At 42.7% G+C, this 27519-nt stretch overlaps 1 protein-coding gene across 1 annotated transcript in view; it reads right to left on the reverse strand.

Moving 5' to 3' along the window:
- The window catches only part of LOC143767789 (uncharacterized), a 170133-nt gene that overhangs the window by 121813 nt on the left and 20801 nt on the right, over nucleotides 1-27519 (reverse strand). Inside the window, exon 3 of the mRNA XM_077256309.1 lies at nucleotides 10926-11001. Coding sequence (XP_077112424.1) covers nucleotides 10926-11001 — 76 coding nt within the window. The remainder of the gene's footprint in view (nucleotides 1-10925; nucleotides 11002-27519) is intronic.

Raw genomic sequence — 27519 nt, forward strand, 5'->3', positions numbered from 1 at the left:
CTGAGATAGGAGATGACAGTTGCTATTTGAAGTTCTATGGAGGTGGGAGGGGAAGGAGGAGGAGTGAGGAGCTAGAGGCAAAGACAGGTACTCTGTTGAAATGACAGTTACAGTTTAAACTTCATACTTCCTCTAGCTCCTCCCCTCTCCATAGAACTTTATTAAAAGTAACGGTTATCTCCTGCCTCAGTAATCTCTCTGGTTTGAGAGAGAAAGATCAGTCCGGGAGGAAAAAGAAGCATATTTCTTTAAGAATATATACTACAAAGTTGTTTATTTTCATGTGCACTATTGATTTCTGAAATAAAAATTAAAGAGACGGTTACCCTTTAAATTCACTTTCGTAACCCACCCTGATTATTTCCAGCTCAAACAAAGCATATTCCATTGAATCAGAATAGTAGCTGTAGGAATTGGCTATGTCTAGGTTTCCATTCACTTCCAGCAAACACATAAGTAGTGAAAAATTGAAATACAAATAAAATTGAACTTTTCAATATGCGGCGTTACTTGGAAAACCCCTTTAAGCACAGACCGAATTTCTTGGCAGCGGGTATTTCCAGATTTGTGCCCCGTACGCAGGCTGGCAGTGAGATGGCAGTATAAAGGCATCTGGAAGCAAAGCACGCTTTTAGTTGGTGGGGGAAGGGTCACAAGCTGGGGTGGGGGAGGTTTGTTATTGAGACGGGCTGGGGTCAAAGGTGACAACATCCCAGCTGCAGGCAGTCTGGGACTGCAGACAAGGTCAAAAGGCAAGCAGAGGTCAGAGCGGCTGAGCAGACAGCAGCTGAAGCCTCCTGTGCCTCATCAGATAGGATGTCACCTTTAACCTCCTCAGCCTGTCCTATCTATCTGCATGGTTCTGCTGGATATGGAGACCCTCGGGGACTGGCAGCATACCCCCTTTATGTGACACAATGCAGAAATAGGGGGAAAAAACCCTCTGCCCACATGGCATTCCTCCGGAGAACGACAATGACGGTCACCGTCACTGACACACTAATGGGCATGACTAAAAAAGAAGCTGCTACGGGGGACCCCCCTCCTGTCACACATAAGAACAGTCAGCAATGAGTGCGAGCAATGGAAAGGGGTGGCACTTGTGGCATCACTGTGTGCATTATCCCTGCACTGTGACATCACTGTGTGCATTACCCCTGCACTGTGACATCACTGTGTGCATTATCCCTGTACTGTGCAATCACTGTGTGTATTATCCCTGCACTGTGACATCACTGTGTGCATTATCCCTGTACTGTGACATCACTGTGTATTATCCCTGTACTGTGACATCACTGTGTGCATTATCCCTGTACTGTGACATCACTGTGTGCATTATCCCTGTACTGTGACATCACTGTGTGCATTATCCCTCTTCTGTGACATCACTGTGTGCATTATCCCTGTACTGTGACATCACTGTGTGCATTATCCCTGTACTGTGACATCAGTGTGCATTATCCCTGTACTGTGACATCACTGTGTGCATTATCCCTGTACTGTGACATCACTGTGTGCATTATCCCTGTACTGTGACATCACTATGTGTATTATCCCTGTACTATGATATCACTGTATTATCCCTGAACTGTGACATCACTGTGTGCATTATCCCTGTACTGTGACTTCACTGTCTGCATTATCCCTGTACTGTGACATCGCTGTGTGTATTATCCCTGTACTGTGACATCATTGTGTGTATTAGGCTAGGGTCACATTGCGTTAGGGCAATCCGTTTAGCGCTAAGAACTAGCGGATTGCACTAACGCAATATCTTTTTCGGGGTCGCGTTAAATGTCCCCGCTAGCGCAAATCCCCGATCTGCGAGAGCGGGGAACGGACCGCGGGTGCGCAGCGGACGCTGCAAGCAGCGTCCGAAGCGCTCTACAAAGGACCGGCACATCGCTAGCGCGTGCCGAAAATGACATGCGCTAGCAATGCGCTTTAACATTGCAGGCAATGGGAGCGCTAACGGACGCATTGCACGGCGTTAATTTCCCCGTGCAACGCTGTCCGTTAGCGCTCAGCCATAAACGCAATGTGACCCTAGCCTTATCCCTGTACTGTGACATCACTGTGTGCATTATCCCTGTACTGTGACATCACTGTGTGCTTTATCCCTGTACTGTGACATCACTGTGTGCATTATCCCTGTACTGTGACATCACTGTGTGTATTATCCCTCTACTGTGACATCACTGTGTGCTTTATCCCTGTATTGTGACATCACTGTGTGCTTTATCCCTGTACTGTGACATCACTGTGTGTATTATCCCTGTACTGTGACATCACTGTGTGCATTATCCCTGTACTGTGACATCACTGTGTGTATTATGCCTGTACTGTGACATCACTGTGTGTATTATCCCTGTTCTGTGACATTACTGTGTGTATTATCACTGTACTGTGACATCACTGTGTGCATGATCCCAGCACTGTGACATCATTGTGTGCATTATCCCTGTACTGTCACATTACTGTGTGCATTATCCCTGTACTGTGACATTGCTGTGTGCATTATCCTTATACTGTGACATCACTGTGAGTATTATCCCTGTACTCTGACATTACTGTGCGCATTACACCTGCGCTGTGACATCACTGTGTGCATTACACCTGTACTGTGACATCACTATTGCATTACTCCTTTACTGTGACATCACTGTGTGCGTTACACCTGTACTGTGACATGACTGTGCGCATTACACCTGTACTGTGACATCATTGTGTTCATTATCCCTGTACTGTGACATCACTGTGTGCATTACACCTATACTGTGACATCACTGTGTGCATTATTCCTGTGTTGTGACATCACTGTGTGCATTATTCCTGTAGTGTGACATCACTGTGTGCATTATCCCTGCACTGTGACATCATTGTGTGCATTATCCCTGTACAGTGACACCACTGTGTGCATTACACCTGCACTGTGACAACACTGTGTGCATTACACCTGTACTGTGACATCACTGTGTGCTTAACACCTGTACTGTGACATCACTGTGTGTATTATCCCTGTACTGTGACATCACTGTGTGTATTATCCCTGTTCTGTGACGTTACTGTGTGTATTATCACTGTACTGTGACATCACTGTGCATGATCCCGGCACTGTGACATCATTGTGTGCATTATCCCTGTACTGTCACATTACCGTGTGCATTATCCCTGTACTGTGATATTACTGTACTGTGACATTGCTGTGTGCATTATCCTTATACTGTGACATCACTGTGAGTATTATCCCTGTACTGTGACATTACTGTGTGCACTACACCTGTGCTGTGACATCACTGTGTGCATTACACCTGTACTGTGACATCACTATGTGCATTACTCCTGTACTGTGACATCACTGTGTGCATTACACCTGTACTGTGACATCACTGTGCACATTACACCTGTACTGTGACATCATTGTGTTCATTATCCCTGTCCTGTGACATCACTGTGTGCATTACACCTATACTGTGACATCACTGTGTGCATTATTCATGTGCTGTGACATCACTGTGTGCATTATTCCTGTAGTGTGACATCACTGTGTGCATTATCCCTGCACTGTGACATCATTGTGTGCATTATCCCTGTACTGTGACACCACTGTGTGCATTACACCTGCACTGTGACATCACTGTGTGCATTACACCTCTACTCTGACATCACTGTGTGCATTACACATGTACTGTGACATCACTGTGTGCATTACCCCTGTACTGTGACATCACTGTGTGCATTACCCCTGTACTGTGACATCACTGTGTGCATTACCCCTGTACTGTGACATCACTGTGTGCATTATCCCTGTACTGTGACATTATTGTACTGTGACACCACTGTGTGCATTACACCTGTACTGTGACATCACTGTGTGCATTACACCTGCACTGTGACATCAATGTGTACATTATCTCTGTACTGTGACATCACTGTGCACATTACACCTGCACTGTGACATCAATGTGTGTATTATCCTTGTACTGTGACATCTCTGTGTGTATTATCCGTGCACTGTGACATCACTGTGTGCATTATCTCTGTACTGTGACATCACTGTGCGCATTACACCTATACTGTGTGTGACATCACTGTGTAATTATCTCTGTACTGTGACATCACTGTGTGTATTATCTCTGTAATGTGATATCACTGTGTGTATTATCCGTGTACTGTGACATCACTGTGTGTATTATCCCTATACTGTGACATCACTGTGTGTATTATCCCTGCACTGTGACATCACTGTGTGCACTATCTCTGTACTGTGACATCACTGTGCGCATCACACCTGTACTGTGTGTGACATCACTGTGTGTATTATCTCTGTACTGTGACATCACTGTGTGCATTATCCCTGTACTGTGACATCACTGTATTTATTATCCCTGCACTGTGACATCACTGTGTGCATTATCCCTGTACTGTGACATCGCTGTGCGCAATACACCTGTACTGTGACATTGCTGTGTGTATTATCCCTGTACTGTGACATCACTGTGTGTATTTTTCCTGCACTGTGACATCACTGTGTGCATTACACCTGTACTGTGTGTGACATCACTGTGTGTATTATCTCTGTACTGTGACATCACTGTGTGTATTATCTCTGTACTGTGACATCACTGTGTGTATTATCTGTGTACTGTGACATCACTGTGTGTATTATCCCTGTACTGTGACATCACTGTGTGTATTATCCCTGTACTCTGACATCACTATGTGTATTATCCCTGCACTGTGACATCACTGTGTGCATTATTTCTGTACTGTAACATCACTGTGTGCATTATCTCTGTACTGTAACATCACTATGTGCATTATCTCTGTACTGTGACATCACTGTGTGTATTATCTCTGTACTGTGACATCACTGTGTGCATTATCCCTGTACTGTGACGTCATTGTGTGCATTATCCCTGTACTGTGACATTACTGTGTGTGTTATCCCTGTTCTGTGACATTACTGTGTGTATTATCACTGTACTGTGACATCACTGTGTGCATTATCCCTGTACTGTCACATTACTGTGTGCATTATCCCTGTACTGTGACATTACTGTACTGTGACATTGCTGTGTGCATTATCCTTATACTGTGACATCACTGTGAGTATTATCCCTGTACTGTGACATTACTGTGTGCATTACACCTGTACTGTGAAATCACTATGTGCATTACTCCTGTACTGTGACATCACTGTGTACATTACACCTGTACTGTGACATCACTGTGCACATTACACCTCTACTGTGACATCATTGTGTTCATTATCCCTGTACTGTGACATCACTGTGTGCATTACACCTATACTGTGACATCACTGTGTGCATTATTCCTGGGCTGTGACATCACTGTGTGCATTATTCCTGTAGTGTGACATCACTGTGTGCATTATCCCTGCACTGTGACATCATTGTGTGCATTATCCCTGTACTGTGACACCACTGTGTGTGCATTACACCTGCACTGTGACAACACTGTGTGCATTACACCTGTACTGTGACATCACTGTGTGCATTATCTCTGTACTGTGACATCACTGTGTGCATTACACCTGTACTGTGACATCACTGTGTTCATTACCCTTGTACTGTGACATCACTGTGTGCATTACCCCTATACTGTGACATTACTGTACTGTGACATCACTGTGTGCATTATCCCTGTACTGTGAAATTATTGTACTGTGACACCACTGTGTGCATTACACCTGTACTGTGACATCACTGTGCACATTACAACTGCACTGTGACATCAGTGTGTATTATCCTTGTACTGTGACATCTCTGTGTGTATTATCCGTGCACTGTGACATCACTGTGTGCATTATCTCTGTACTGTGACATCACTGTGCGCGTTACACCTGTACTGTGACATCACTGTGCGCATTACACCTGTACTGTGTGTGACATCACTGTGTAATTATCTCTGTACTGTGACATCACTGTGTGTATTATCTCTGTACTGTGTCATCACTGTGTGTATTATCCGTGTACTGTGACATCGCTGTGTGTATTATCCCTGTACTGTGACATCACTGTGTGTACTATCCCTGCACTGTGACATCACTGTGTGCATTACACCTGTACTGTGTGTGACATCACTGTGTGTATTATCTCTGTACTGTGACATCACTTTGTGCATTATCCCTGTACTGTGACATCACTGTGCTCATTACACCTGTACTGTGTGTGACATCACTATGTGCATTATCCCTGTACTGTGACATCACTGTGTTTATTATCCCTGCACTGAGACATCACTTTGTGCATTATCCCTGTACTGTGACATCACTGTGCTCATTACACCTGTACTGTGTGTGACATCACTATGTGCATTATCCCTGTACTGTGACATCACTGTGTGTATTATCCCTGCACTGTGACATCACTGTGTGCATTACACCTGTACTGTGTGTGACATCACTGTGTGTATTATCCCTGTACTGTGACATCACTGTGTGTATTATCTCTGTACTATGACATCACTGTGTGCATTTTCTCTGTACTGTGACATCACTGTGTGTATTATCTCTGTACTGTGACATCACTGTGTGTATTATCCGTGTACTGTGACATCACTGTGTGTATTATCCCTGTACTGTAACATCACTGTTTGTATTATCCCTGTACTGTGACATCACTGTGTGTATTATCCCTGCACTGTGACATCACTGTGTGAATTATCTCTGCACTGTAACATCACTGTGTGCATTATCTCTGTACTGTAACATCACTGTGTGCATTATCTCTGTACTGTGACATCACTGTGTGTATTATCTCTGTACTGAGACATCACTGTGTGTATTATCCATGTACTGTGACATCACTGTGTGCATTATCCCTGTACTGTGACATCACTGTGTGTATTATCCCTGCACTGTGACATCACTGTGTGCATTATCTCTGTACTGTGACATCACTGTGCGCATTACACCTGTACTGTGTGTGACATCACTATGTGCATTATCCCTGTACTGTGACATCACTGTGTGTATTATCCCTGGACTGTGACATCACTGTTTGCATTACACCTGTACTGTGTATGACATCACTGTGTGTATTATCTCTGTACTGTGACATCACTGTGTGTATTATCCGTGTACTGTGACATCACTGTGTGTATTATCCCTGTACTGTAACATCACTGTGTGCATTATATTTGTACTGTTACATCACTGTGTGCATCATCTCTGTACTGTGTCATCACTGTGTGTATTATCCGTGTACTGTGACATCACTGTGTGTATTATCCGTGTACTGTGACATCACTGTGTGTATTATCCGTGTACTGTGACATCACTGTGTGTATTATCCCTGTACTGTAACATCACTGTGTGCATTATCTCTGTACTGTGACATCACTGTGTGTATTATCCGTGTACTGTGACATCACTGTGTGTATTATCCCTGTACTGTAACATCACTGTGTGCATTATCCTTGTACTGTGACATCACTGTGTGTATTATCCCTGTACTGTAACATCACTGTGTGCATTATCCCTGTACTGTGACATCACTGTGTGTATTATTCCTGCACTGTGACATCACTGTGTGCATTATCTCTGTACTGTAACATCACTGTGTATTATCTCTGTACTGTGACATCGCTGTGCGCATTACACCTGTACTGTGACATCACTGTGTATATTATCTCTGTACTGTGACATCACTGTGTGCATTATCCCTGTTCTGTGACATCACTGTGTGTATTATCCCTGTACTGTAACATCACTGTGTGCATTATCCCTGTACTGTGACATCACTGTGTGTATTATCCCTGCACTGTGACATCACTGTGTGCATTATCTCTGTACTTTAACATCACTGTGTGCATTATCTCTGTACTGTGAAATTGCTGTGTGTATTATCCCTGTACTGTGAAATTGCTGTGTGTATTATCCCTGTACTGTTACATCACTGTGTGTATTATCCCTGCACTGTGACATCACTGTGTGCATTATCTCTGTACTGTGACATCACTGTGCACATTACACCTGTACTGTGTGTGACATCACTGTGTGTATTATCTCTGTACTGTGACATCACTATGTGCATTATCCCTGTACTGTGACATCACTGTGTGTATTATCCCTGGACTGTGACATCACTGTCTGCATTACACCTGTACTGTGTGTGACATCACTGTGTGTATTATCTCTGTACTGTGACATCACTGTGTGTATTATCTCTGTACTGTGACATCACTGTGTGTATTATCCCTGCACTGTGACATCACTGTGTGCATTATCTCTGTACTGTAACATCACTGTGTGCATTATCTCTGTACTGTCACATCACTGTGTGCATTATCTCTGTACTGTTACATCACTGTGTGTATTATCTCTGTACTGTGACATCACTGTGTGTATTATCTCTGTACTGTGACATAACTGTGTGTATTATCCCTGTACTGTAACATCACTGTGTATTATCCCTGTACTGTGACATCACTGTGTGTATTATCCCTGTACTGTGACATCACTGTGTGTATTATCCCTGCACTGTGACATCACTGTGTGCATTATCTCTGTACTGTAACATCACTGTGTGCATTATCTCTGTACTGTGAAATTGCTGTGTGTATTATCCCTGTACTGTGAAATTGCTGTGTGTATTATCCCTGTACTGTTACATCACTGTGTGCATTATCCCTGTACTGTGACATCACTGTGTGTATTATCCCTGCACTGTGACATCACTGTGTGCATTATCTCTGTACTGTAACATCACTGTGTGCATTATCTCTGTACTGTGAAATTGCTGTGTGTATTATCCCTGTACTGTGAAATTGCTGTGTGTATTATCCCTGTACTGTTACATCACTGTGTGTATTATCCCTGCACTGTGACATCACTGTGTGCATTATCTCTGTACTGTGACATCACTGTGCACATTACACCTGTACTGTGTGTGACATCACTATGTGCATTATCCCTGTACTGTGACATCACTGTGTGTATTATCCCTGGACTGTGACATCACTGTGTGCATTACACCTGTACTGTGTGTGACATCACTGTGTGTATTATCTCTGTACTGTGACATCACTGTGTGTATTATCTCTGTACTGTGACATCACTGTGTGTATTATCCCTGGACTGTGACATCACTGTCTGCATTACACCTGTACTGTGTGTGACATCACTGTGTGTATTATCTCTGTACTGTGACATCACTATGTGCATCATCCCTGTACTGTGACATCACTGTGTGTATTATCCCTGGACTGTGACATCACTGTCTGCATTACACCTGTACTGTGTGTGACATCACTGTGTGTATTATCTCTGTACTGTGACATCACTGTGTGTATTATCTCTGTACTGTGACATCACTGTGTGTATTATCCCTGCACTGTGACATCACTGTGTGCATTATCTCTGTACTGTAACATCACTGTGTGCATTATCTCTGTACTGTGACATCACTGTGTGCATTATCTCTGTACTGTGACATCACTGTGTGTATTATCTCTGTACTGTGACATCACTGTGTGTATTATCTCTGTACTGTGACATAACTGTGTGTATTATCCCTGTACTGTAACATCACTGTGTGTATTATCCCTGTACTGTGACATCACTGTGTGCATTATCCCTGTACTGTGACATCACTGTGTGTATTATCCCTGCACTGTGACATCAATGTGTGCATTATCTCTGTACTGTTACATCACTGTGTGCATCACTGTGTGTATTATCCCTGTACTGTAACATCACTGTGTGCATTATCCCTGTACTGTGACATCACGATCTCCTGTGATCTGTTTAGGACTAGTTATCAGTGGTCTTCCATCTCTTAGGAATTTCAGGTCCATACAAGACATTGTGAGTCCACAGCACAGAACAGGCTCATGAATTAGATGACACAGCTATTGCATTGCAGGGGGTGACGGGGATGGGGGGTGGTGACGGGGATGGGGGGTGGTGACGGGGATGGGGTGGTGACGGGGATGGGGGGGTGACTGGGATGGGGGTGGTGACGGGGATGGGGTGGTGACGGGGATGGGGGGGTGACGGGGGGTCATCATTTCATTTCTTGTAGCATATCAGGAGTGAATGTGTTTTTACTCTGCCTGTTTCCATAACATTAATACAGGGGGATCCCCCACTATTAGAGCGGATATAGCGCTGACTCATAGGACATATCAAGTCCATACATGATACTGGATGTTACACTGATTCCTTTCCCTTGTGCGGACCTGTCATATACAGTGATACACTGTAACCAGCTGCCGCGGGTTGAGGACGGGTCATTATAGGCTCTGGATATAAACATGGCCGCTGCTGTGACCCGGCGATCGCATGTGAGGCACGACACAGCAAGTGTTCCAGTTTCCCACAGTGCCTCCACTGGAGAAATGAAGTATTACACTTTACTTTATGAACTTACGGATGCTCCAAACAGAATGAGGTGACTTGTCTAATCACCTCCCTAATATCTGCGCCCGCATCTATTAATTCAGCGTTACTTAATGGGGTCTAAGCTTAGGTTTCAGCCGTCCATCCCGTGTGGAGCTCAGGGGGTGGCAGCGGAGCTTCAATATCCACTTTTACCAGCCAAATAGGAACATTTATGCACCATAATTGCAGGTTGTGTTACCCTAAGAGCAGTGCCGATGCTGACCGGACCCAGCCATGATTGATCTCAGCCATCATTATCTTCGCATGTGAATGTGTCCAGTAACCCAACCGCCATAGCCAAAAGTCTAACTTCACCATCCACAAATTACTACCAGTTCAATCACTTCAATGTCCGGACTACCAAGATGTCACCTCTACATGCCAGAGCCATACAGTGCCAGCGGCAAAGATGGAAGCACTGGAGAAGCAGCACGGCAGCCCTCACATATGATACAAGGCACAAGTCACATGTAATAAATGCTGCTATAATAATAATAATAATTGTAATGTTACCTACCTCATACGAGGATGCAACGGAAGGACCATGACGGGACATTGGTGAGTTCTGTGCAGAGTATTATCTTCTATTATTTCTAAACAAAAGAAAAGAAAATGCGTCACTGTGTACATGCAGCACAATAGTGATCCTGAGTTACATCCTTATACTCCAGAGCTGCACTCACTATTCTGCTGGTGCAGTCACTGTGTAAATACATTACATTACTGATCCTGGGTTACATCCTGTATTATACCCCACAGCTGCACTCACTATTCTGCTGGTGCAGTCACTGTGTACATACATTACATTACTGATCCTGAGTTACCTTCTGTATTATACCCCAGAGCTGCACTCACTATTCTGCTGGTGCAGTCACTGTGTACATACATTACTGATCCTGAGTTACATCCTGTATTATACCCCAGAGCTGCACTCACTATTCTGCTGGTGCAGTCACTGTGTACATACATTACTGATCCTGAGTTACATCCTGTATTATACCCCAGAGCTGCACTCACTATTCTGCTGGTGCAGTCACTGTGTACATACATTACATTACTGATCCTGAGTTACCTCCTGTATTATACCACAGAGCTGCACTCACTATTCTGCTGGTGCAGTCACTGTGTACATACATTACTGATCCTGAGTTACATCCTGTATTATACCCCAGAGCTGCACTCACTATTTTGCTGGTGCAGTCACTGTGCACATACATTACATTACTGATCCTGAGTTACATCCTGTATTATACCCCAGAGCTGCACTCACTATTCTGCTGGTGCAGTCACTGTGTACATACATTACATTACTGATCCTGAGTTACCTCCTGTATTATACTCCAGAGCTGCACTCACTATTCTGCTGGTGCAGTCACTGTGTACATACATTACTGATCCTGAGTTACATCCTGTATTATACCCCAGAGCTGCACTCACTATTCTGCTGGTGCAGTCACTGTGTACATACAGTACATTACTGATCCTGAGTTACATCCTGTATTATACCCCAGAGCTGCACTCACTATTCTCCTGGTGCAGTCACTGTGTACATATATTACACTCTGAGCTTCTGTCGGTAACAGAATTGTGGTATGCTCCTTGTATAACTGAAGTGCACAATACACTGGATCTAATGGATTTATAGTAATGAGGGGCAGGCACATTTTGTAGGCAGGACCCTCCATTTCTCTACTGTGCACAAGGTGTTTCCTGTCGATTTCTCTCCTACCCTGGACATGATTTATGCTGCTCTGAAGAATGCTGAAAATGTATTCTTAGAAGGTGAAAGATTTAGGGAGTTTTCAACAGAACCCAGGAAGCGCAGCCATCTGCAGCCTTCAGAGGAGGAGGCTTAACCTGCCAATGAATGGCCGCTCGGTATAACGTCCCTATGGCCCAGTGCAACTTCTAGATGTGAGGCCCGATGGCCCCAGCGCCATAATGACCACTGTACCATATGTATAGGGGGGTCCGAAAGGGTCCTCCCATTTCCGGCTGTTTCTTTACGCGTTGATAATGATTGACATCTAACTGGTCAAACTGTTAGCTCCGACTCAAAATCTGACATCGAATTCAAAAGGCAGCTAAAAATCAAAAGTTTCAGGAAAAAAAAAGCTTAAAAAAAACTCAAAGTGTTTGAGTTTTTTTCACACAGATTTTAAAATTCCATGTGAAGAACAAAAAACAGTGCGAACATATCCCTAAATCCGATTCAAAAACCTTTAAAAAAAAAAAAAAAAAAATTCCCGAAAATGAAGTTTCATCATTTTTTGAAAGTTTAATTAAAAGTGAAAACAATCATTGTCAGACTGGGATTCCAAGGGCCCACCAGTAACATCAACTGCAGGGCCCCACTTTTCAGCTGCGTGCAAATATGACTTCTGAAGCAATAAACTGGGTAGATTGTTAAATAAATAAATGAGTAGATAAATAAATAAATAAGATGCTGTCTTTGTGTGTTCAAGTACTGCTCAAATAAGAGGGTGGTGGCCCACCGGAGGATTCTCCTGTTCTCCCGATGGCCAGACCGAGGCCGGAACCTTTTTTACTAAGTTTTCTGTGCAGAAAACACAAAGTTGTTTTAAGGAAGTTTTGGAGCAGAAACTTCAGAGGAAAAGGAGCCGAAACTCTTTTGAGGAGTTTTGAATTTTGCAAGAGGATTTGGAGAGTTTCGGCTCAGTTTTGGCGGAATCCTTTCCGGTGATCCTTGTCTCCAGTATATCGCAGTCCGCCTGACTAATAGTGCTATAATATGTTTGAGTGAAGTTTAATATAAAGCACGTCGGCGACCTCATTACATCGGTCGGGGCACTTCCGGCCTTTTGACTGCCGGGGAATTAAAGCTAAATGCATTAAGCGATATGATGAATGCACTTTACTTATCCGGGGCTAAATCATCATTATGGCGACACAGCGCCGTATGAAATGGAGACCTCAGCTCGCAGCTTACGGGAATCAGCCTTATGGATCGCTCGCCAGATCATCAGCCGTCGTATAGTGGACCAGAACCCATTACTTGCCGGCAACGGGAGTTGTAGCTTTACAACAGCTTCCTAATTTTCTGGAGGATGAGCCTTATTGTTTTTCTATGCAGAAAATATACCGTACAATATCCACATAATAGTGCCGTAACGTCCTAAAAAAAAAAAAAAGCTGTACAATCATAAAAATGCAAAAAAAAAATCCCACCAAAAATACCAGCGTGCCCCAATCAAAATTTGCATTTTTTTTTTAAAACTTACTTTTCAGGATCAAAAATTTTGAGCAAAATCCCAAACAGCTCTATTTAATGATACCATTATTTTTGGGGAACTTTTTTTCAGTGCGAAAAGAAGTCCGCGCGTTCCTCTAAAATTTGCACAAAAATTTAGAGCTGTACATAAATATCACTGACTTCGGGATTGGGAACTACATTTGTGCAAAAAAAGTTCAGCAACTTTTTAAAAAGTCGCAAATCCTTCTCAAAAATGCAAATCTCTTCGAAAACTTTGAGGTTCTGTACAGTTTCTGCTCCGAAAACGCTGCAAAAAGATTTCGTTTTTTCCTAAAGTTTTTCTTTTTTTGCAGCCTTTAGTTTGGGTGGTATCTAGTTTGGGGCGGACTACATCAGGAGCAGCTTCAAAAAAAAGTGTCATGTGCCTTCTTTTTTCCCACCAGGTGTTTTTCGAAATCTAAAGCGAAAAAAAAAAAATACTCAAAAGACTAAACTATTTCAAGCTTTTTTTTTTTTTGCAATTTTTCAGTAGTTCGTTGGTGCCAACAAAGCACTCTTCAAAAAAACTGCATGTGCAGAGAATGTTCACGCTAGATTTTTTTTTTTTTTCCGACAATTTTTAAGCTGGAAATGCTTTGTCGTTTTCTGTTAAGGTTTTTCTTAAATGTATTTTTTTTTTTTTTTTGGAGGGATGTTTTTTTCACATTTTCACAAAATCTATTAAGCAATGAATAAACTAGTGGTTTTTTTAGGTGAAAAATCTTACAAAACACTCCAAAAAGGTGTTTTTTTTATTTTTTAGGCTTCCATTGACTTCTATTGCAAATTATGGAGTTGCTCAATGGTGGAAAATGTTTTGAAGGACGACCTCTTTTTACCGCTTGGCATTTTTGGAAGCCCCCAAAAAAACAACAAGTCCGAACTGAAGAGAAAAAAATAGGAAGCGCGTTCTGAGCTTTTTTTAGAGATTTTTTTTTTCAGGGCCTAATAATACCTGCTCCAATAGTGCCGAGTTTGGCCCACCCATCAGTTGGATCCCTAGCGATCAATGATCCCCCACCCTATGGACTTTCTGGGAATTTTGGGAATACGCCCTTAGGTCTACCTATTTCTGAGAAAGCTGTCATACTGGTTGCCATTTTTCCCAGAATTTTTAACTGACCCTTTGCTCGCGACATTTTTGGGTTATTCTGCAAGTCACTGGAGTTGATGTTCACATCGGGGGGGAGGGGGGGGACTTTTACAAGACCCTTTTTCCTTTCACCTCTGGACACTGTCGTCCCGTATAGATAAATTTAACACGTCAGTGTTATCAACTGATAAAGGGTGGAAACTCAGGGCCCGTCCTTTCCACCCTCTTCCTGTCAACTCTTCGTCCCCCCCCCCATCATAAAAACTGAATGGCAGCCCTGGCCGGTAATGATACGAGCTTCCTGCCCAGCGGGTGATATGCCATAATGTGAATGTTCTCAGAAGTTCTCCGATTCTGCCGCAGCTGTAAGAAGCGTCGCCCTCAACCGCGCGCTCAGTCTCCGGTTTAATCCTGGCTTTTCGCAGAACCTGCTTCCATCTAAGAATCTAAATGAGCAAAAGAAGAAGCCATTTTGAGAAGGGATTATGGTGGACACGCTTTACGCATGGGTTAATTCAAGATGGCTACCATGACAACAGGCTGGATTAACTCCTTGCCACCTCCAAGAATATTCCAAAGAAGAGACGGAACCTTTGATGGAGCTTCATTCGTTACCGACTTTTCTCGAGAAAGTGAAGAATGGAAGTCCATTACTTTATAAACGAATCATTGTGAGACCCTGTTACATCTCATTTCGTATGATCTGCAAGCACGATTTTTCAACACGCCCAATTTTACATAAAAAAACAACTATGGCCCACACTTAAAGGGGACTTGTCACTTGCTATAAGTGTGTCATTTTTTAACTAGCGTAAATGCCGCCGTTCTTCTGAATCCGGCGATGTTTTTCTTTTCTTCCTATGCCTCTCCGTTCCTGAGATATGGCCTCTGTTCCGTTCCCTGTCTGTAAATCTAGTCAATTTTTAGCCAACTGGGCACAGTCCTCAAGGACACGCCCACAGAGTAGTGAGAGCCACGCCCACTTGCAATAAAACACTAGACTTGCATACAGAGAAGAGGAGGCCATATCTTGAGAATGGAGAGGCGCAGGAACAAAAGGAGAACCACGCCAGAGTCAGGAGAACAGCGGCATCTAGAGCAGAATTGTTTTTTACAAATTTATGGTAAGTGAATGATCCCCTTTAAGTCTAGCATGTTATGAACAAAAAAGTCATGGAATAAATTGCATCTGATTTACTTAAAGGCTTTGTGGATTTTGTAAAAATGTGTGCCATTTTCTGGCTTTTCAAATAAAAATCTATCTAAAAGTTGTACACCACACCTACATCCAGGAAACCACGCCCACGCAGCGCTTTTCTGAACGGGCAAGAGTAGGAAAAAGTAGAAGATTTCTGCGGAAAAATGCTGTGTGACACCTTTTTTTAGCTCAGATTATGCCAAAAACTTATTACATAGACATCTATAATTTTTTGCATGGTAGTCTATGGGGGTAATTTTTAGAAAAATTCAATTGTGTGACAAGTGTCATGGGGACCTATTTTTCAATCACCCAGTAACCCAGAGATGACTTCTCCTTTCTTCCTCTTTTAGGTCTGCCTGGAAGTGAGTCACACCCTCATATTACTACCATTATGCAAGGATATGGGGCATGACAGGAGTGTGGAAGATGTTATTTAGGAAAAGGCTACACAACGACTTTTGAGCACGTGGCATGTCATTGCATTGTCCCGCTATCAAAATCGCAAGTCTTATAGGAATCCAGCAGGTTGGATTTCTGACGATAGTGGCAGCCACTGGTGGGTTGCAACATAACCCTTTTCACTATCATTACTTGCCAAGGAGAACCCACTAGTCTTCTTATTATCAATGGGGTCAAAGTACTAAGATCGCTGCAAAAATCCAAACACTATTGTTCTTTCTTTGCTACAAGTTGCACATACAGTCTCAAACATTATCATTAGTAACACACTATGCCGTCATGAATTAAAATCCTGCAGGGCATGCAAGGTCCCTCTGCTCACACCAGCACATGTCCAGGCCTATTTGTAGATCGACAATGACCATCTGGATGATCTAGAGGAGGATTCAGAGAAGGTCATGTGGTCAGATGAGACCAAAAATAGAACTTTTTGGTATCAACTCCACTCATTGTGTTTGGAGGAAGAAGAAGGATGAGTACAACCCCAAGAACATCGTCCCACCAGTGAAGCATGGTGGGGGAAACATCATTCTTTGGGAGTGGTTTTCTGCAAAGGGGACAGGATGACTGCACCGTATTGAAGGGAGGATGGATGGGGTCATGTATCGCAAGGTTTTAACCAACAACCTCCTTCCCTCAGTTAGAACATTGAAGATCGGTCGTGGCTGGGTCTTCCAGCACGACAATGACCCGAAGCACACAACCAGGGCAACTAAGGAGTGGCTCCGTAAGAAGCATTTCAAGGTCCTGAAGTGGCCGAGTTGCAGAAACCTCTCCACAATGGCTGTTGCAACTTGATAGACAATAGGAATGAATATGTTTAGACACAAGATTTGGCGCTAGGTTTAATTTTGAAGAAAGGGCATCATGGATCTGTAACAGGGACCCCCACCTATTATGTACCACGGACAATACTGTGGGATCAGATGGGTCATTGGGCTTCCTCGGGCACCAAAATACTCTATAGTGACCCATGAGCAGGTTCCTCCCTGGTTCCAAAAAGATCACACCCTTTTTGCTATTCTGGTTTCCACGTTTATGTATTTAGTATTTTCAGATAGAGCTTGTAAATACAAGCAATTTTGCAATTTACTACTTATTAAAAATTTGAGCCGTTCTTGAGCTATTAACACTTTTGACTTTTCTTGTGTTTACAGCTCGTTGCCTTGGAGACCGTCCACCACTGCCAAACAGTAGAACATGCACACTTGGAGACTGACCACCGCTGCCAGACAGTAGAACATGCACAATACTTACAAGCTGTTTTTTACTGAGGTTGTAAGCACAGGTTTGAAGCTGGCTAGTAATGCCGGAGTACACTGTTACCTCCTTATTCCAGCAAACTTCACCTAGGGGCTTAGAAGCCAGACAGCAGAGGTGGTCGGTCTCCTAGACAACTAGCTGTAAGCAAAAGAAAAGTTTTAATATCTCAAGAACGAATTCAAATTTTAAGAAGCAGTAAATTGCAAAAGTGCTTGATTTCGCCAGCACTATCCATCTTACTGATGTAAAATACTGAATTTGTGAATGTGGCCTTAAAGGCAATGTTCACATGGAGTTCAAAACGGCGCATTAGTCAAGTGGAAAATGCTTCAGGAGTTTTTGGAAAGTTTTCTTTTTCTAAAGCGTTTCCTTAATTGTTTTTGGGGTATGTTCACATGGAGTTTCTTCAATAAGGATTTTTGAAGTGTAAAACTATGTGCACACTGAATCTTTTTTGGAGTTTTTGGACTGACTGAAAATACCAAGTTGTTTGTGGATGATTTGTAGAGTTTCTGCTCACTTTATGATCCAAAAATACCGAAAAGCTCAATGTGCACATAGCCTATACGCTCCAAAATCCACATCAAAGAGTACTTGAAAGGGCTTTTGATGTGGATTTTGGTGCGGATACGCTTCCAAATCCTTGTCATAAATCTCTACCTTAAAACACTCCAGGAAAAAAAAACCTCTTTAAAATAAATCTCCAAAAAAAAAGCATTTCCCGAAATGGTTTCTGCTTGAAAAATTCAACTTTTTGATAGTCTCATATAAAAAACACAAAAAACATATGTGTGCCCGAAGCCTTGATAAGATTATAAACAATTTTGGAAAAGTTTTTTTTTCTTTTTCGGAAGCGTTTTGATTGGACGGTGCTTAGTTTGGGTCGGAATCCGTCTGACATGCAGAAAGAAGAATCACTCAAATTTTAATTTTTAAGAAAAGTTTTCAGAGTTTTTTTTAATCTGCTTTAAAAATAAAAATCTTTCTAAATTTCAAAATCCGGCGAAAAATTAACATTTGTAAGAAGTTTTCAAAGAGTTTTTTGATGAAGATTTTAGGCAGAATCTGCTTAAAAAAATGAAAACTTTTGAAAATTTCGAAATCCGGCGTAAATTTTTTTAATTTTTTTCTTTATAATCGTTGACTTATACGCTGCAAGAAATATCCCTAAATCTGTCGGTCACGTTTTATCGTTTTTGCCCCTTGCAGCCTCTCTCCTCTGTCCCCCTCCTCGCTTCTTCCTCTCTCTCCACCTCTCTTCTATCTTCTGCCTCGTTCTCTCCTCTTTTGCTCGGAGAGGCAGTGCTGGCTCCACGCCAAGGCGAAAAATTCCATCTCCTCATCCAGTGCAGAGCCGCAGGGAGGGCGAGAGGATGGGGGGAGGGAAGAAGAGAGAGAGACATGGGGGGAGGGGAGAGGTGAGAGGGAGAAAAGGGGGACACAAAGACGAGAGCGACCGCCAGAGACACGCCAATGTGCCCGATGTGCGACAGTACCGCGCCTACAAAATTACCAGTCACACCAGTCATGGTCAGATTAAGGCTGGAAATGCGTGGCGACTTTCACCGCACGATATCGCAATGCGACGCCGTGCGCTGCGATTTACGACCATTTTTCTGTCACACGTTGCCCCGGCTTTAGGCGACTGTCTTATATGATTGTCGCAAGCGGTTTGGCACCAACTTAGGGCGAGAGGATCTGTCCGGTCACCTAATGACCTCGTTAAATCTATATATCGTCGTGTATACCCGTTTAGGCCGCACCGTGTGTTTATTCAAAATGGCAGACAGAAAACTGGCAACCAATTAGAGTCCAGCGCTCATTTCCCAAAACCGCCCTGGAAAAGAAGTCAAAGCTGCGTTGAGATTGGTTGCTATGGGCAACAAGATCCACTCCGAGATATTCATGAAGTACTAACCAATCACAGTGAAGCTTTCATTTCTTACAACGCCCTTGAAAAAAGAAAGCTGCCTCCTGATTGGTTGCTATGGGTACCAAGACCAACTAGGACAGATTTATGAAATATCTATGTTACCCGGCGTAACAAATACCCACGGTTGCTATGGGCAACAAGATCCGCGATTTACGAAGCATCTTTGTTACCTATAGCAACCTTAGCGCTCTTGAAAAATGAAAGCTGCAATGTGATTGGATACTATGGGTACTGAGACTCACTAGGACATATGTATCAGATATCTATGTTACCCTTAGCAACCAATACTCCTGGTTGCTATGGACAACAAGATCCACTCGGAGAGATTTTAAAAGTATATTTGTTACCCCTAGCAACCAATCACATTCTTATAGCACCCTTGATAAATGAAAACTGCATTGTGATTGGTTGCTATCGGTACCATGACCCACTGGGAGATATTTCTTAGATATCTTTGTTACCCATAGCAACCAATCACAGGTAATATCCCTGGTTGCTATTCCACTCGGAGAGATGTAAGAAATCTTTGTTACCCCTAGCAACCAATCACATTGACGTGAAAAATGAAAGGTGGGTTGTGATTGGTCTCTACGGGCAACGGAACACATTTGAGATTTATGAAAAATTCCTTTAAGAATATTTTGTTGTTGTTGTTGCCTATAGCAACCAATCACAGGAACGATTTTGCCTTCCCCCGACAGCTAGGCCGCAAATTGAGCAAATTTTTGATTGAAAGCCAACGACATCCATTACTATGAATAAGATGTCGGTCTACACAGCGGCAACCATGAATACAGACCTGGCTAATAAATTTCAGCCAATATGGCGGCCATCGCCTAGCAACAATGGTAATTTCAGGGTGGCTTAGAGGATGCTTGTTGTGGCATCATCGCACTCAAAGCTGTAATAGCGGAAAGCCGCCATTTTCCCCCCCACTTTGCCTCTTTCCCGTAGTATTTAGACCCAGGGCCGGGGCAGGAAACTGATTCTAGTCCTCACTACATGACTGCAACCACCAACCTGGCACCTTTCCTACCAGCGTTGGCTGGCAGACGTGCAGATGCCCCCGGGGGACTTGGCAAAAAAGACTTCATACCTAGAAAATCAATGTCTGACACGTAAAAAATACATGAAAAAAATATCAGTGTCTCCACTGCCGACATTATGCAGATATATATATTTTTTCAATATTTTTTACTTTAAAAATTGAAAAAAAAATGAATATATATGAAAAAAATCTGATACTTTTTTAAAATATTTTTGCTAATTAAAAACTACAGAAACGGGCATAGAAAGTATTAAAAAATTAGGAATATATTAAAAATAAAACTATTGTTCGTGGCTACTAATGAATCTTTATTTTTTAATTATTTTTGCTAATTATGCCTTTGATGTGTTTTTGCTGGTTTTTTTTCAGCTTAAAAAACAGATTTTTTTGCAGCATTTTTCATGCTGATACCGTTTAGTGCCTGTTATTGAATTTTGTGCAGCAAAAGCTGACACCTGCGTTTTTTGCTGCATTTTTGCTCTTACTCATTGCTTTCTATGGGTGAAAAAACTCGGCAAAAACGCTGAAAGAAGCGACATGCTGCAGTTTTAAAAAACGCAGGAGTTTTCCAATTCGGTTAGAAAAAAAAACAATGTGTGTGCATGAGATTTCTGAAATCTCATAGACTTTGATGGTACTGTAAAACATAGCTTTTAATTTGCATTTTAAAAAAAAGCTGCAAAAACGCAATGTGTGAACGCAGCCTAAGGCTTTTGCATGAGTTTTTGATGTTGCAGATTTTCTACACCTGTTAAGGTTGCGTGCATTTTTTTGAAAAAATCAATGGAAATGTAACGTAAAAACGGAACCTGAAACTACCAGAAAAAAAATTACATTCCATTACTTCTACTATGTTGAGTAAAAACAACAAAAAGGGGCAAAAAATGAGCTTGAAATCCCCCCCATAGAATACATTCCACTACTATTACAGAGTCTAAAAACTACAAAAATGGGCAAAAAGGGAACCCAAAATCCCCCCATAGAACATTACATTCCACTACTATTACAGAGCCTAAAAACTACAAAAAGGGGCAAAAAAGGAACCCGAAATCCCCCCCATAGAACATTATATTCAACTACTATTACAGAGCCTAAAAACTACAAAAATGGGCAAAAAGGGAACCTGAAATCCCCATAGAACATTATATTCGACTACTATTACAGAGCCTAAAAACTACAAAAAGGGCAAAAAGGGAACCCGAAATCCCCCCATAGAACATTATATTCAACTAGTATTACAGAGCCTAAAAACTACAAAAATGGGCAAAAAGGGAACCCGAAATCCCCCCACAGAACATTATATTCCACTACTATTACAGAGCCTAAAAACTACAAAAAGGGGCAAAAAAGGAACCCGAAATCCCCCCCATAGAACATTATATTCGACTACTATTACAGAGCCTAAAAACTACAAAAATGGGCAAAAAGGGAACCCGAAATCCCCCATAGAACATTATATTCAACTAGTATTACAGAGCCTAAAAACTACAAAAATGGGCAAAAAGGGAACCCGAAATCCCCCCATAGAACATTATATTCCACTACTATTACAGAGCCTAAAAACTACAAAAAGGGGCAAAAAAGGAACCCGAAATCCCCCCATAGAACATTATATTCGAATACTATTACAGAGCCTAAAAACTACAAAAATGGGCAAAAAGGAACCCGAAATCCCCCCATAGAACATGATATTCCACTACTATTACAAGTCCTAAAAACTGCAAAAAGGGACAAAAAAGGAGCCCAAAATCCCCGAATAGAACATTACATTCCACTATTACGAAGCCTAAAAACTACAAAAAGGGGCAAAAAAGTAACCTGAAATCTCCCCCCATAGAAACTACATTCCACTACAATTACAGAGCCTAAAACTACAAAAAGGGGCAAAAATGGAGCCCAACCCCTCCCCATAGAACATTACATTGCACTACTATTATGGAAACTAAAAACTACAAAAAAAGGGTAAAGAAGGAACCTGAATGACATTCCACTACTATTACAGAGCCTAAAAACTACAGAGAGGGGCAAAAATGGAGCCCAAAATCCCCCCCCCATAGAACATTACAATCCACTACTATAACAGAGCCTAAAAACTACAAAGAGGGGCAAAAAAGGAACCCACCCCCCCCCATAGAAAATTACTTTCCACTACTATTACAGAGCCTAAAAACTACAAAAAGGGTCAAAAAGGAGCCCAAAATCCCCCCATAGAACATTACATTGCACTACTATTATGGAGACTAAAAACTACAAAAAAAAGGTAAAAAAGGAACCCAACTCCCCCATAGAACATTACATTCTACTACTATTTCAGAGCCTAAAAACTACAAAGACGGGCAAAAATGGAGCCCAAAATCCCCCCCCCCCCATAGAACATTACATTCCACTACTATTACAGAGCCTAAAAACTACAAAGAGGGGCAAAAGTGGAACCCAGAACTCCCCCGAAAAAATTACATTCCACTACTACTATGTTGCGTAAAAACACCAAAAGGGGCAACAAAAGGAGCCCGAAATCCCCCAATAGAAAATTATATTCCAGTACTATTACGGAACCTAAAAACTACAAAAAGGGGCAAAAATGGAGCCCAACCCCCCCCCCCGAGAAAGCAGTCTTTTTCAAGCAGCAGAACCGAATACGCTGTGCGATGCTCTGCAGGAAAAAAAAGGCAGGATGATAGGAAGGGCTGTTGGCGGTTAATGGTGGGAGGTCGCCGCTCCGTCAAGGCTCGGATCATGGGAGCAATAGACTGCAGAGGGAAAGTATGGCCTATCAGCTTAGAATAATATACAGCAGGGAGGGTAACTTTGCAGGAAACATTGGGCGTTTTTTTTTTTTTGTAGAATTAAAGGCGCAACGCGATGCTCTGCGGTTTACGGAACGGACGCACAATTGCTCTAAGAGGTTCCGCAAGTGGAATTCCCAGGATGGGCGATGAGAACAAAGATGGTGAAGATGCTGGGAATAGCCAGACAGGATCTTTCTAGGACAGAGTTAGGCTAAATATAGTCGGATAGGAGAGGGCGGCGCGGTGGAAAAAAAAAGAGTGCGGGGCTAGGAAAGGGGGTCGGTGGACTAGCAATGGTGGGGTTCAATGAGAAAGGAGAGACGCAGGTAAAGCAAAAGGAGAAAAGAGAGCAGAACAAAGCTGAGAGAGGAGAAGAGACAGAACGAGGAGGAGGAAGAGGAGGAGGAAGGAGACCTGCAGTGAGCAGGGAGGGGGCCCCCTGTCTGTCCTTGTATAACTCTGTCACACAGCACTCTGTCACTTGCCGATTCCTGCTCAACCTCAAGAGCATTGCGCTTAACTCCTTGGCTGCCCGTACCAGGCGGATCTATTCACCGGCCGCGCAGGGGAAAAAAAAGGACGTTTCCCGGCACCAATTACATTCACAAATCAACGAGTTTTTTTCCAAATTAAAAAAAAAAAAATATATATATATATATATATATATATATATATATATATATATATAATAATAATAATAATAATAATATTTATAATATATAAATAATGTAAATATATACAATTTACCATATATATTATATATGATATATATAATATATATATATAATATATTATATATATATATATATATATATATATATATATATATATATATATATATATATATATATATATATATATATATATATATAGTAAATTAAATACGCAACCTGGTGATAAACCACTTACGCCTTTTCCGGAAGTCGGTTTTTTTTTTGGTTTTTTTTTGAGTTTTATTGATATTTGTTCCGAGCGTCCCTTTTTTTTTTTACCGGCAGTCATTTTCTGCAACTTAATAAAAAAACAAACAAAAAAAAGACACTTGTACGAGTGATTGCAATCCATGACTGGGATGAAAAACAGACATGCAATTTTTTTTATTTTTTTTGGGGGGGGGCACAAGCGCGAACAGTTGTGAACAAAGCCATAGATTATAATGGACACATGTTGTGTTTTGGAGAAAATGGATGTGTGAACGAAGCCAATGGATGACTGCACCTTGGAAAAATTAACAAACATCAAAGATAAGAGGTTAAGGCCGGTTTCACACGTCAGTGGCTCCGGTACGTGAGGTAAACAGTTTCCTCACGTACCGGAGCCACTGACACACGTAGACACATTAAAATCAATGCATCTGTGCAGATGTCATTGATTTTTTGCGGACCGTGTCTCCGTGTGCCAAACACGGAGACATGTCAGTGTTCGTGGGAGCGCACGGATTACACGGACCCATTAAAGTCAATGGGTCCGTGTAAAACACGTACCGCACACGGACGTTCTCCGTGTGCCGTGCAGGAGACAGCGCTCCAGTAAGCGCTGTCCCCCCCACATGGTGCTGAAGCCGCCATTCATATCTTCTGTGCAGCAGCGTTTGCTGTAAAGAAGATATGAATAATCCATTTTTTCAGTGGTATTTCGTGTTTAAAATAAAGCTCCATGTCCCCCACCCCCTGTGCGCCCCCCCGCTGTTCTGAAAATACTCACCCGGCTCCCTCGTTGGCTGTCGCTGCTTCGTGTCATGGCCGCACCTTCTACTGTATGCGGTCACGTGGGGCCGTCGATTACAGTCATGAATATGCGGCTCCACCCCTATGGGAGGTGGAGCCGCATATTCATGACTGTAATCGACGGCCCCACGTGACCGCATACAGTAGAAGGTGCGGCCAGGACAGGACACTGCGAAGGAGGTGGGTGAGTATTTTCAGAACAGCGGGGGGGCGCACAGGGGGTGGGGACATGGAGCTTTATTTTAAACACGAAATACCACTAAAAAAATGGATTATTCATATCTTCTTTACAGCAAACGCTGCTGCACAGAAGATATGAGTCGCGGCTTCAGCACGATGCAGGGGACAGCGCTAAACTTTAGCGCTGTCTCTCCTGCACGGTCCGTGTGGTACCCAGGCGGCACACGGCTGCCGCACGTGTGCCACACGGATGGCCTACGTGAGCTCACGGACACACGGACACGGATAACTCCGGTACCGATTTTTTCCGGTACCGGAATTATCTGGACGTGTGAGACTGGCCTAAGACACGGGAAAAAAAGGATGATTTTAGGATAAATAATATTATTTATTAGGGAAAAGGAGAAAAAATATATATGTTGTTCATTGAGCGTTATAGATAATGAAATGTACTAATTCTGAGGGTTGTTACGGTTAAGTGGACACCAGATATGGTGGTATTATTTGGTGCCTATTTGTCATATTATTTTTTATAGAAACTCTACCTAGCTTTTGGGCTTTCCATAGTTAAAGGGGTTGTTTAAATGTTCCATCCCTTTAAAGCCCACTTCAGTGGGGATGTACATTGTATATACCGAAGTCGGAGTTTCTATTTTTAATGTTTATTTCCCTCCGGTGGAGTCAGATGGTCATTCACAGCCGTGTCCTCACTACACATCATATCATCACCACTTCCCTAATATTTTGCAAGCTATTTTATTTTTAACCACAAAGTGCATTCTCGTGTCAGTAGTATCGAGGTCAGAAACTGAGACTATGTGAGGAATAACCAATGACCGTCTGACTGCAGCACGACGCATAGGAACCGTCTGACAATGTCATCCCGATGTCACAGAGTCCACCCAGCACAGAGTTACATACTGTCTGCCACCTATGTCATCTCACACTATAGGAGGGTATGGCTTCCCTTACTGACTGCGTACATACATTACATTACTGATCCTGAGTTACACCCTGTATTATACCCCAGAGCTGCACTCACTATTCTGCTGGTGCAGTCACTGTGTACGTACATTACATTACTGATCCTGAGTTACATCCTGTATTATACCCCAGAGCTGCACTCACTATTCTGCTGGTGCAGTCCTTGTGTACATACATCACATTACTGATCCTGAGTTACATCCTGTATTATACCCCAGAGCTGCCCTCACTATTCTGCTGGTGCAGTCACTGTGTACATACATTACATTACTGATCCTGAGTTACATCCTGTATTATACCCCAGAGCTGCACTCACTATTCTGCTGGTGCAGTCCTTGTGTACATACATCACATTACTGATCCTGAGTTACATCCTGTATTATACCCCAGAGCTGCCCTCACTATTCTGCTGGTGCAGTCACTGTGTACATACATTACACTACTGATCCTGAGTTACATGCTGTATTATACCCCAGAGCTGCACTCACTATTCGGCTGGTGCAGTCACTGTGCACATACATTACATTACCGATCCTCAGCAATCCAGTACACTGGATTCCGGAATGAAAAATTTGGTAACAGATTCACAGCAGCACAGAGTATTTCAGGAGAGGACCACAGAGGGAGAACGTCTCCAGCAGCACAGAGCATTTCAGGAGAGGACCACACCGGAAGAACGTCTCAAGCAGCACAGAGTATTTCAGGAGAGGACCACAGAGGAGGACGTCTCAAGCAGCACAGAGTATTTAAGGAGACGACCACAGAGGGGGAACGTCTCCAGCAGCACAGAGTATTTAAGGAGACGACCACAGAGGGGGAACGTCTCCAGCAGCACAGAGTATTTCAGGAGAGGAGCACAGAGGGGGAAAGTCTCCAGCAGCACAGAGTATTTCAGGAGACGACCACAGAGGAGGACGTCTCCAGCAGCACAGAGCATTTCAGGAGAGGAACACAGAGGAGGAACGTCTCCTGCAGCACAGAGTATTTAAGGAGACGACCACAGAGGGAGAACGTCTCCAGCAGCACAGAGTATTTCAGGAGACGACCACAGAGGGAGAACCTCTCCAGCAGCACAGAGTATTTCAGGAGACGACCACAGAGGGGGAACGTCTCCAGCAGCACAGAGTATTTCAGGAGAGGACCATAGAGGAGGAACGTCTCCAGCAGCACAGAGTATTTCA

The sequence above is a fragment of the Ranitomeya variabilis genome, chromosome 4 (assembly GCF_051348905.1).
Source record: "Ranitomeya variabilis isolate aRanVar5 chromosome 4, aRanVar5.hap1, whole genome shotgun sequence".
Classification (NCBI taxonomy): Eukaryota; Metazoa; Chordata; class Amphibia; order Anura; family Dendrobatidae; genus Ranitomeya; species Ranitomeya variabilis.